Source organism: Battus philenor, unplaced genomic scaffold (genome assembly GCF_028537555.1).
Source record: "Battus philenor isolate CCGP_79_NKW_IND1 unplaced genomic scaffold, ilBatPhil1.0.hap1 SCAF_23, whole genome shotgun sequence".
In the NCBI taxonomy this organism is placed as follows: domain Eukaryota; kingdom Metazoa; phylum Arthropoda; class Insecta; order Lepidoptera; family Papilionidae; genus Battus; species Battus philenor.
In genome coordinates, this window is record NW_027181686.1 from 12,376,563 (window position 1) to 12,388,734 (window position 12,172).

The 12,172-nt window shown below is 33.9% G+C and overlaps 1 protein-coding gene across 1 annotated transcript in view; it reads left to right on the forward strand.

Moving 5' to 3' along the window:
• Positions 1-11,496, forward strand: part of LOC137924431 (sex-lethal homolog) — a 40,446-nt gene extending 28,950 nt beyond the window's left edge. The window contains exon 8 of the mRNA XM_068767835.1: positions 9,845-11,496. Coding sequence (XP_068623936.1) covers positions 9,845-10,116 — 272 coding nt within the window. The 3' untranslated portion in view covers positions 10,117-11,496. The remainder of the gene's footprint in view (positions 1-9,844) is intronic.
• The last annotated feature ends 676 nt before the right edge of the window (positions 11,497-12,172 follow it).

The window sequence follows — 12,172 nt, forward strand, 5'->3', positions numbered from 1 at the left end:
CTCTTCTGTGGTCCAGAAATTATTTATATCTAAAATCTTTGGTAAAATAAAATCACGTTTTGTCTTGTTGAATTCGGTGACATTTTAGTGGATTTTTAAACGGTTTTATTTAGTTCGACCCGTACGGAATTTGTTTGGATCAAAATTAGAAATTAAAATTTATGCACCTTCCCGTTGTCAGATTGATCTGAAATTTGGTACACACATTTAATTTAGATGACAATACAATATAATAAAATCAATAACATTATAAATCTAAGATCGCCGCCGATACTAAATCGCGGATTACATATTTTTCCTTAACCCCCTCAATATGGGTATCAAATGAAAGGGCTTCACTAGTAAAACACGATGATTATGTCAAAATTTAAAATTCAAGATGGACGCCGTTCCAATATGGCGGACTAGGTACATATTTTTCCACAACCACCACAATATGGGTATCAAAAATCCGTTTAACTTAAAAGTTTTTTTAAATGTATTTATTTAAAATCATTATTTATTATGGAGGGTTTTAATTGTATCATGAAACCTACATAGGACTCCAAAGCATACAAATACAAAATGTAAGATTTACTTGTTATAAATATGTTTATAGCTGTCGATATAGGAAAAGCCGAATATTATACACCAAGGGTACAGATACATTTTAAATGCTCTGGGTCGTAAAAATAGTACAAGAATATCCAGGATTTTAATCACTTCGGTATGTGCGTCGAGTATACTCGACAGCCACAGGTGAATGCGCACAGCCGGCTCGTTCCTGCCGCGACTTTGCACGTCTTGCTGTTTAACACACTTGTCATGAGTGTTTCAAATTAAAAGCTGATCCAGATACGCATCACGTTCACCTAATGTCACTGTAAGGAACTGTAATTGCAGAGATAGGTTAAAATTTCTTAGTTGACGACTAAAGTCGACGCTCGGCCATGCGCGCTCATATTACAATCTGCGATAAATGCGGAGTAAAGATAGTGCTCTACGAAGCCGAAATTAGTCGATTGTCTCTTTCCAAAGGTCAATGTGCAATATTTATCGCCTTGTATTGTACGGCTGTCGAGTATAGTCGACGTTCGGCTATATGTAAGGTTTTGTGGCTGATAAGCACCGCACCGAAGTGGTTAATTTTGATAACATCAAAAAATACATCGAACCTTTTAATATCTGGCAATCGTTATTTGAGGCCTCTTGATCTCGTTCCATTATCTTATTATTGGGACAGTGATATATCTCATCTTTCACGGTTATTCTCTTTCTTTCTTCTTTTGTTAAACATATTTTCTCTTATTTTCACAATTCGTTTACATCCCATTTTCGCATAGCCACCTATTCTTCGACACATTTATTATTATATTTCCAAAATTTTTTTTCTTCTATTATTTTCTGTTTAATGATTTTTAATCGAAATATATTAACATTCTATAAAACATTCACTTGAGGTCAAGTGATCCCGTGAGCTTAGTTAAGCCAAGAAGCCTCCGCTGAAGTGATCTAAGTGCTGGAAGGCCTTCCCCGAAAGCGCTCGAGTCTCGTTACCTTATAAGGGGTCTTTGAAGCAAATGACATTTGGATAACAGAAAGAAAAACTTTCTTTTTGTGTACTCCTACAAGAAAGTTTTATTTTATCAAGGTTTGTCTCAGATGTTGTCGCAGGTTTTTAATTGCGGTTATATATCTGCCGCAAAAAAACACGTTTTAACATATAAAAATGTATAAAACTGCATTTATTTGTGAAATATTAAAGAAAAAATATATGTTGCGGGTTAGTTTCGAAGCAGACGGGGTTGTGGCTTGCGTATGTGTCATTTATATAAAGTGTCAATTAACTTCTAAATAAGTTCGCCTTTATTCAATGTTTTAATATTTTTAGTGATAAGATACACGGGACTATAAAGTAGGAAAATATGGGACAGTTGGCATAGTTTAATATTTGTAATTGTTATTTGGAAATGTATGTTTATTTAACAAATAAATTTTCAAAGGATGGACAGCAGCGTCCTATGCGTAATATCACATTGCGACCGTACGCCCCGAGCGTGCCGATTGCGGTATATCCCCCATAGATATCTTTGAGATAGGTCTAGGTCTTGCAGCGGGCGTTTATGGTCTGAAACGACGGTAATATCTCTTATAGACATTTGCATAACTTCAATCAGACGATTCGACTAATTCAGAAAAATTGTGTTCACCGGACTTACCTCGAAGGATTGCTCGTTTAAACTGACAGTAGGTGGATCTTATAGAAGCGACGACCATTGGGGTGGAGAGGCTTCTTTTTTATTAAGCCTCCTGAAATACTATGACGTCAAATGGTCTTTTATATAGGTGGTTTATTGGCGCTTATTTTTCAGCATTAACAAAAAAAAAATCTTAAAAAATCAGATATCTTAATTCAATTAATAACCTCTCAATTTCGTAATTTATTGTCACGATCGGTTTTTTTATTTATTATTATTGCTATAAATGTTTTATTACTATTTTTGGAGGAAGAAAGATCTCGAGTAGTGACTACGAACTGGTAACACAGGCCCCACACTAGGTCGACAGACGAAATAGGCAAGGAAACGCATGACTGGTAACCTGGGGGATATTTAGGAAAGTCATTTGCAGTTGGGGTTTATTGCAGACATGAGACAGAGAAACAAAATTACAATTAAAATCAAAGTTTATGTATATATATATATACATAAAATAGAGAGATGTACTTTTATACAATAGTATGCCAATTGTCGCCATAAATATTGAACGGTATAGATAAAACGATTTTAGGTTTAGGATCAACTTCTAAAATGGATATACCTTACTTGTATATTACGGTCATTTTTAACTATAAAGATTTATTTTTAAACTATGATTATATTGATTTAACCTTGAACATGCGTATGCGAGTTTAATTTAACTAGAACTGTGGTTTGAACTAACAGACGCGACGTGTATATATATATATATATATATATATATATATATATATACACGTCGTGTCGTTGTCGATTCTTCTTTGTTAATGTCGATGCTACCGCTCGGTGCCGCTTTTATACGTTTATTCGGTGAAACTACTAGCGCCATCTGTTGGCGCTACACGAAAGTATAGTTTCGTCATATATATTACTATATAGACAGAACAAGATAGACAGTCTATTATATATATAAATATATATACTGTGTCTTTGTCTATTCTACCGTTGCCCCATTTATTTTACTCAGTGAAACTACTAGCGCCATCTGTTAACAATGGCGGAAACTAGAGTTCTGACATATATAAAAATATATTGACTTTGTTGAGTGAATTACGGAGGTATGTTAAAATATATGTTTGACGGTCGAAAATCGCTTCACTAATTTAATTTATTAGTGATGAAAAAACATTCTATCATCGAAATCCTACGACACCAAAAGTGTAGAAGAATGTTTGTACAGAGTTTTGGTAACCTTCCCAATCGTTATTGTAACGCTTCCTGTTTACTTAAAAGAGTATTTTATGTATTGTGTTGTCAGTTTTGTGAACAAGGTTTTTGGCGGGAAATTATTTTTAGAGATGTTCACGCAACTAATAGTGTAAGATTTCGACTGAGAAATAAATGGATCTATGTTAGGACGATCTGATTTTTGTATCTATATCAATGCGTTGATTTTAAAAAGTCTAGAATGTTCTATATCTTAAGATCGTAATTAAAATATACAAAAGTCTAAATCTTTCTAGAAGTTCAGATAATCCTCTAGATGTTTCTATTTTAAACGGAGCGTGACTTTAATATCATGATTAGATTCAAATTTGACATTTATTTTTCTATTATTGTGACTTTTTATTGGAAGCATCCGAAAAGCTTTAGGTACAGGTGAATAAGGACTTTGATTTTCTTGCCCTTTTTTCTTTTTTTAGGTATTTTTTTCTTTTTTATAAAGTCTTGATAGTTGAATTCGAGAACAATTTATTATATAAATGGTTTTTTTTTGTATTTCGAACGATCGATTCGCAACGGATACGTGACCGTACAAAGAGTGGACCAATCAGGAACGCTGGTTTCACCCAATGCCAATCTTTTACGTTCTATATTCAAATCTTTCTCTTCTTTTGGTTATTCAAATTCAATTTTTTTTTAAATACGACTAGTTAATTACATCAGGTGGTGCAAAAGTAATATCATAATTTGAACCGGCAGCCATTTTGTTATAAATTAAAAAAAGTTACGATTTATTGTTTAATTACACTCGTTTTAGGAAATTTTGAATCTTCCACAGAAGAAATAGACTATTTAAGAGATGAGATACAAATCAATGCGGTCAGGTCAATCTACTCTGGACTTTAGTTCTAAAGAGTAAATTTTTAATTTGGTTCGACTGTAAAATTTCAAAATTCAAAATATCTTTATTCAAGTAGGAATTTACATACGCTTTTGGATCGTTGGAACACTGATCTGTTGAGAGAAGTCGGGCAGAAACTCAACAGTTGCTCTTCTAAATGAAATTTAATAATTTTTGACTTGTCCATTATAATATCAACCATGTAAATGAGTCAACAAACCAAGATCCTCATATTTCGATCAACAAAAAACTATTGAATGCTATAATAAGATTTATTTAATAGTATACTTTTGGTTTTAGTTCTAAGTAACGGAAGGTCTAAGATATCTTGTGGAACTCTATTATATATGCGTAGCACAGACTTATGAAGATTCTGTTAAGTTTTCGACGATGAAATTTAGTGCTAACGAGTTTATTTTTATTGTATTTATACTGTCTGTCTAACAATATGGTATTAAAATGTATTCCGAAGCAACTGTTAAAATACTAATTTATTATAAATCATTTCTTAGAGATGTACGTGAATGTATCCGTTGCGAGGTAAATCGTCACGTTGACAATATCGTGGCTGTTAGGTGTTATGAAGGTTGACCATGTTATAATTCCTGAGTTATTGTGTTACTCTAGTGTAGTTGACGTTGCTTCGGTGTTGAGATGTGAATCGGTGACGTCTTGTAGTACTCTGTGATCAAAAAGTAATGTGAAATTGTCATTTAAAACACCCGGGCATATTAACGCAAGTTTTTCTCCTAGGTTGGTAGGACTATCTATAACATTTGCCAAGCGTCTGTTTGTCAATAGTTGTAATATAATTTGGCTCAGCCTAAACCATTTGAAGTATGTTTTGGTCGGAGGTCGATGTCATACTGCATTAGTTTTACGCGCCTTTTTTTCGCCAAAAACTGGACATTTCCAACCGCAACAACACGATATTCGCTTGATTTGGCTCCGTGAGACTTCTGGCTATTCAGTAAACTCAAAAAACCAAATTGGAGGACTCCGTTTTGACACGATTGAGGAGATAAAAATATAACGAAGAAGGTCGTGAAGGCTGTACCGGTAAAGGACTATTCTGAGGAGGATTGGAAAAAGCCTTGGCAAAAGCGCTTTTTATCCGATAGGAATTACTTTGAACGGGAAGTAATTGATTTGGAAGAACAAATAAAGAATTTAGATATGATTTACAATTTCACTTTACTTCTTGATCACAGTATTGTGTATAATTGTCTTGTAAGACTCAAGTTTTTTTGATAAATAAGGTCAGTTTGAAGTTATATCAAGACTTTAAAACCAATGTGTAGGTCTTTAAATTGCGTAATGGTACTTCGGTTAGTTCATGATCTTTAGGTTCAAGTAGTTTAACTTTTGGTGGTTAAATTTAAAGTTATAGCAAATTATAACGAAGTTGAAGGAAAAATCTCAGTATTCCGAAATAAAAGGAAATCTGAAAAAGTCTCACCTTGAAGAAATTTAAAGATTCGTTAGAAAATCTTGACGGAAAGGCATCAAAAATAGGAGAACAAATATCATGTGATTTTTTCACGAAGTTTTGAATGTCAAAATCTAAGGTAGCGGGTAAAGGCTTCGTTTTGGAAATATACATCAGAAAAGCAACTAAGTGCGATAAGATTTAAAGGTAGTTGTCATAGGTCTTTGCAATATTTTCAGTTAAATCATGTCAAAGTGTGTTTGTTTATGGGCTTCAACTATATCGATTTTTGATGATCGTTATCTTCATTGCTGAAGGTCATGCTACCCTGAGCATGGAGCTATCTTCGACTTTTAGCCACGTCATCTGTTTCTGTGTTTGGTATTGTGGAGAATTTGGAGTAGTATCGAACTACATATATGTTTATTTAAATTAGGCAAATTCTCATTTGCGATGATCACACCTGTATCTCTGATCTTTGTGATTTTGAAAAAGTACTTTCAACTGAATGCGATCCAACAACTTAGCAATTTCAAGTAAGAAAAGGACCAATATATAGCCACTTCCGCACATGAAATCGTAGTCGTGCAATAAAGTGCACCGCCCGTCAGCCCGCTGATAAATGCGCATGCCGCAAACAATGCGAATTACACAACTGCCACCGTTAAATCACTTAACACGTGTTTCACCCCTCCACGGGGCATCTTCGGGAGTAATGTTACACCGATTAGTGCCAAACACAGAGTGACAACAAATCGCTGAAGTGGCTATATATTGGTCCTTTTCTTACTGAGGATGGACTTCCGCAAAATAACGCCTGATTCCATTAGCAATTTCAAATTCCTTGTAAAGTTAGTACGGATCTAGAATGTTAGGAAATAGTGGGATAATGTCTAGACGGTCTGAGATATACCGACGACGTTATTGGATGAATCAAATGGATTTTGATCGTGCAGGCCTAGGATGCAAGATCTAGTGTCCAAATGAGAAATGTGCCTAAGGCGTAACCCTAAGTAAATTTAATGTCGGTTCTAAGCTTTAATCATTTCACTAACATAAGTTCATCTAGATCAGTGTTTCCCAACGTTGGGCCAACGCCCGACAGGTAATTCGAAAGTGGACTAGACACGAGTTTAACCCTTTCGCTTTAATTTAAAAATATATATATGTTACATAGGGGGACGTGAGAATTTTAGACAGGCTAAGGTGAGATATGGCATTTGAGTCTAGAGATTATTCTGGAAATGCCAAAAGTCTGTGACCCATGCCAGGCCTGGCAAAACGTTCTATAGACATCTCAATGACGTCATAATTATGGGCGGGTATATCCTATTAGATATTTAAGATTTATTGATTTATTCTAAACAACTGTTGGACTGTTATCTTTATTTAATATACAGGATGATTAAGATGTGCAGGCTTAAAGATTAATGATTTTCAATTTCTAATCACCTCGTATAAAGTGATCACTGTGAAATGTGTGACTTTTTTTTTTCTTTTCGAATGTGACAGGCCAGTGACATCTGGCAGTACAAGATCTGAAGAGATAGTAGACAATAATAAATTCTTATTATATTATAATTAAGTTATTTATCAATATTGAAACTTTATGTATAACCAAACACCCTGTATAATTTTGTTTACATTTAAAATTAATATGTTAATTACGAATGTTATATCGAATAGTTAAACTTTTTTGTCAATTCTGTAGTGAACGTATTCTGTGAAGTTTCTGATATTCAGTTAATTTGTCTATAAAATTATTAAATCTAGGCAGCTATTTAAAAATGTTAGTAGTGTGTGTGTGTGTTTCCGATTTATTTTTAAATATAGTAATTATATTATTTAATGAAAATTGTAGTATATACATAAGGATTTAAATTAAAATTTATTTTCTTGTTTCTATTAGGTACATGTTTGAGTATTTTCTATATGTATACATTATAATTTGATAGAGTTTGATATGGTGTAGATGTTTATACAGAAACATGAAGGCTTCTCTTGCCTTGTCAAGTTGAATAGATAAACCAAGGTCATTGATGTAGAATTTCTCGTCTGAATTGGCACTAGGAGGAGCACGTCGATCGTGCAACCGAGCGAGTGAAGACTCCGAGTCCCAGCTGGTGGACTGACGTAGTCAAGGTACAGATAAATCGCTGGATTCAATGCAAGACCAGACATGGTGATCTTTAAAGTCCTATCATGCAGTGGGTATCTGATGTAATGGTACAACAGTTTTCGTATTTGAAAATCACGCTCATACTGTAATTTGAAGGTTGTATGTTCTGTTTCATCAGAAAAGATGTCCTCAAAGATTTCCACAATTACAAGTCTTGTTCTGCTACTTTTTGACTAATTTATCGGACTACCCACACCGTGTTTTATTGAAGCCACTCTAGAAAATTTGGACCCCAACGGTCGTCGCTTTAATGAACCATGTGCCAAGTTCATTGTCACTTCATATGTGCCATTCTTCGAGCTACGTTACCTTGTTTCAATTACACATGATTCCAAATGGACTTTCTTTCATTGGACAAGATGCATGATGTTGAAATTCCTTCTATCATCATTAAGCGTTTTGCTAATACTCTTATAGTGCGAAAATTCCAGAAGTAGAAGAATCTACCAGCGTCAATGTTCACAACTATAACTTGGGAGTCTTAAAGACAAGAATGGGTTTCTTCAATGGAGGTCAAGTGCTTTTATATGAAGGGTAAAAAATGTCTCTCAGCGAAACTCCGACTCTAGCCTCTCCATTACTCTCTGAGTGAATTTGAAAATAAATGAACGATTTGTTTTATTTCACACGAAAATAAGGTACAACTTAGCTTTACTTACTCTAAATATTTATAGGTATTTAATATAGGTATAGTTGATTGATTTTGTCTAACTTCGAAGTAATGAACTGAAACAATTGAAATGTTCCAACGAATACGAAACGGAATAACGTGTTAAATGTTCCGATAACGAAATGTATGAATGCCAATCAAATCGCTAACTCTAGTTATGTTAGTATAGTATCCGGCATTTGATTTGGCACGTATATTTTTTATTACAGTTTTTAATTCTAAACACTGTACAATGAAGATAACGCATCTACAAAACTATAAACAGTTGATTTTTGAAGTCTTAATTTTATGTGCCAAATCACATGCCGGATGCTATATATGTTAGAAATGTACAATAGTAAGAAATATATTCATTGTTATGTATAGATATGAGAATATAATATATTTATAATGGTGTAGTTTGCAGATATTTGAATATTTTTTTTTGTCTTCGATTTACGATCACGGGCGGTGCTCTTGGATTGCAAAAGTCCCACGCTGGTCCGATTGAACGCGACCAGCGGTGGGCACAGCGGCTCTGTGTAATCGGAATTTTCTTTCGTCTTTATATTTCTCCGTTTTACACAGAGGATCGAGTTTTTGGTAACGTGATCGTTTCTAAGTGTACTTGTATCGATGAGGACTATGTGAATTTGTTCTTCCATATTATGGCCAAACGGTAGTGATTAAAGATGAATTATTGAAATGTGTGTGTTTGATTCTAATGTAATATTCTTTTTTTATTGCACGCAAACCTATGTGATTTTTCTTGTAAGTGTTCATTACTTATATATACTAATGTCTTTGTTTGTCTGGTAGTATATTCCGAGAGGTGGTCGATTAAAACGGGACTAAAACAGCTCTAGGTGTCTATAATGGAGGGGTGACCGTCCGAAGTAGCAGCGGGCGTGGGACTGAACAGTCAAGGTCCAGTACCAGCCGTGGCGATATTTAGTGGAGACCTATGCCCTGCAGTGGGCGACAAGTGGAGAATCAAGCGTACAACTTGATACGAACTTGAATCAAAATTATCTGCACAGTAATGACATTCGCCAACTTAAAATAAATCTGAGATCGTCTGTCATTTAGTCGAATCTGTTTTTCATGTTTCATTATCTCAAGCGTTTTTAATATGATATAGAATATAGCTTTAAAAATTAAAAACAGCCGAATGCTGCCATCATTGTTCTTGATAAAAAATGAAATTTGTACCACAATTATAATTTGTCACTAAATAATCAGTGTGAATGATGTTGAACGTTGATGGTGAGTGTTTTCTCCGCAGGTGATTTTTCCTGGAGCTGCGGAAACTGTATGATGCCGGAACCATGGGATAAGTTCCCATCGCCGCCTCTAGGGGGCAGCAACCCCAACACACCAAGGAACGGATGCAGGCCAGGAGCATGCGCTAACGCAAGAGTCTATCCAAACTACATCCAGAATAAAGGAAACCCCAGGGCGCAGAGGTCGGCTAGGAATCTTCCCTGGGCTCCGGCGTTCCCTGATGAGAGGTTCAAGGGTCAAAGGTGTCGGAACGGAACAGCACCGTATTGGTAGCAGAGTTTAACTTATGTAAATAGTGGTATATATAGATGTACGGTTGTGGAACATTCTAGTTGTTCACCATGATATGGAATTGTTTCCATACGAAATTATGATCTGGGTTTGAAAAGTCAAAGTATATATGGGGCATTACATCTAAGAGTATCCAAAGCAATGTTTACTTGTGTGGTGATGATATTTTTACACTTTGTTATAGAGACCAGTGGATTCTTCATCTGGTTAGATATATGGTATTTGAAGTATTGTCAATGGGAGGATTTACACATGTTTCATTCGAAGTAGTCATTCCAATGGTTTTTAATCTGGACGTCTTGCAACTCTATACTAAATAAAGAAAGGGTTCCAGGTCAGGTTTCTGCGGTATCCCTATGTCTAAAGATTTCTGCTTCAAACAAATTCAATAGCATTGATCATGATTAAAATTTACTTCTCTTTAGTTATATATACCTTCAGTTCCAAAATTAAAATAAAATGTATCTTTAAGATATTTACTTTGTCAGCTCTAATGATTTATATATCTATAGAGTTGATACTCACCTTGACAGTATTTTCATATAAGGGCAGATGTGAGTGATTTTGAATTATAAAATTCTGTATGGAAACCTCCTGTTTTTGAATTTAGCCAATAGATCTGATGATTTACTATACTCTTCTGTTAATTCTGAGGGTGGTGACCTATCCTCTTCAGAGGGGTTTTGAGGGAAAGTTAGTCGTACGACTGAAAACTAGACATGACTATGAATGTTGACTTCTAATTATATCGTGATCTCTTGAAAGTATATTCTGAATTTGAATTTTAAGAGATTGCTACATAATACATTTTAAATGTTGTAAATATGTTTTTTGTTTTAGCTTTTTTGTTTATTTTTAAACTTACCGTAAGCGACCAGTGGTGTCGTTTCACGTATGCGATTTATGTAATAAAAGCTAAGAAAAGTTTTATTTTCCGGAATATATTGTTTGAGTTGTTTTTATTACGTGTGAGATAATTTGGCGGCTGATAGGCTGATATATACCTTAAGGTACAAACATAAGGTTGATTTTTGATGAAAGGACACTTGAAGAATATTTTTTTTCTAAACTGCTATGAAATTTCCTTTTATAGTTTACCGTGGACGGTAAGATTTGGAATTGAAAGTAATTTTTCACTGCACTGTGGGATGTCTATACATCTATATGCGGATGCCGATTCGGATTCAGATGTGCGCATGCCGTTTCGGTGCGGAATTAATCCGGAATATACGCATAATGGCATCCGAGACTAATGTTACAATATTTGTATTATTATACACATCCCGTCTTTTTTTAATTAATGCGATGTATTTAAATTGTTTTCAAACTAGCGGAATTGTTTTTATTAAAAAAGATTTCAAATTACACAGGGATGATGAAAAGTAATTATGTTTTATTTTATTATTCCTTTACTTTCCATACTAATTAAAGATTTATTTATTTATTTATTTTATTTAACAGTTTATTGTACACAATAAAAACATTAAAGTAACAATACAAATATAACTGACACAACAGGCACTACTTATTTCTAACCAGAAATTTCTTCCAGTAGGCCTACAGATGTAAATTTTTTTAGGTATTTTTTGAAAAATATTTTTTTTGTTTTGAATATTCCTTGGCATTTAAAATAGGATATTGTATATTTGTATTATTGTATATTTGTATTGTATATTTTATGTATGTAGCATTTCATTTTTATTTGTATATATATCATATATTCTCCACTTACAATATTCATACACATATATGTATATATAGAGATATGTGTATCTTAATGTATGTATATTTGTGTATACATGCTTGTAACTGTATATAAATTGTTTCTTTTTTAATTATTGATTATTGTAAACTAAAACTATTTAAATAAATAAATATAAATTTAAAGAGGATTTCAGAAAAGACTAAAAGACACTTGCGCTTGCGTTCATCGTTTAAGATCGTATTACAGCTTTTTAAATTACTCGTCATATCAGCTGATAGAAACTTTCTGCAGGCTTTCTCGGGAGGTTTTTACAATGTCGTTCACTTAGTGACG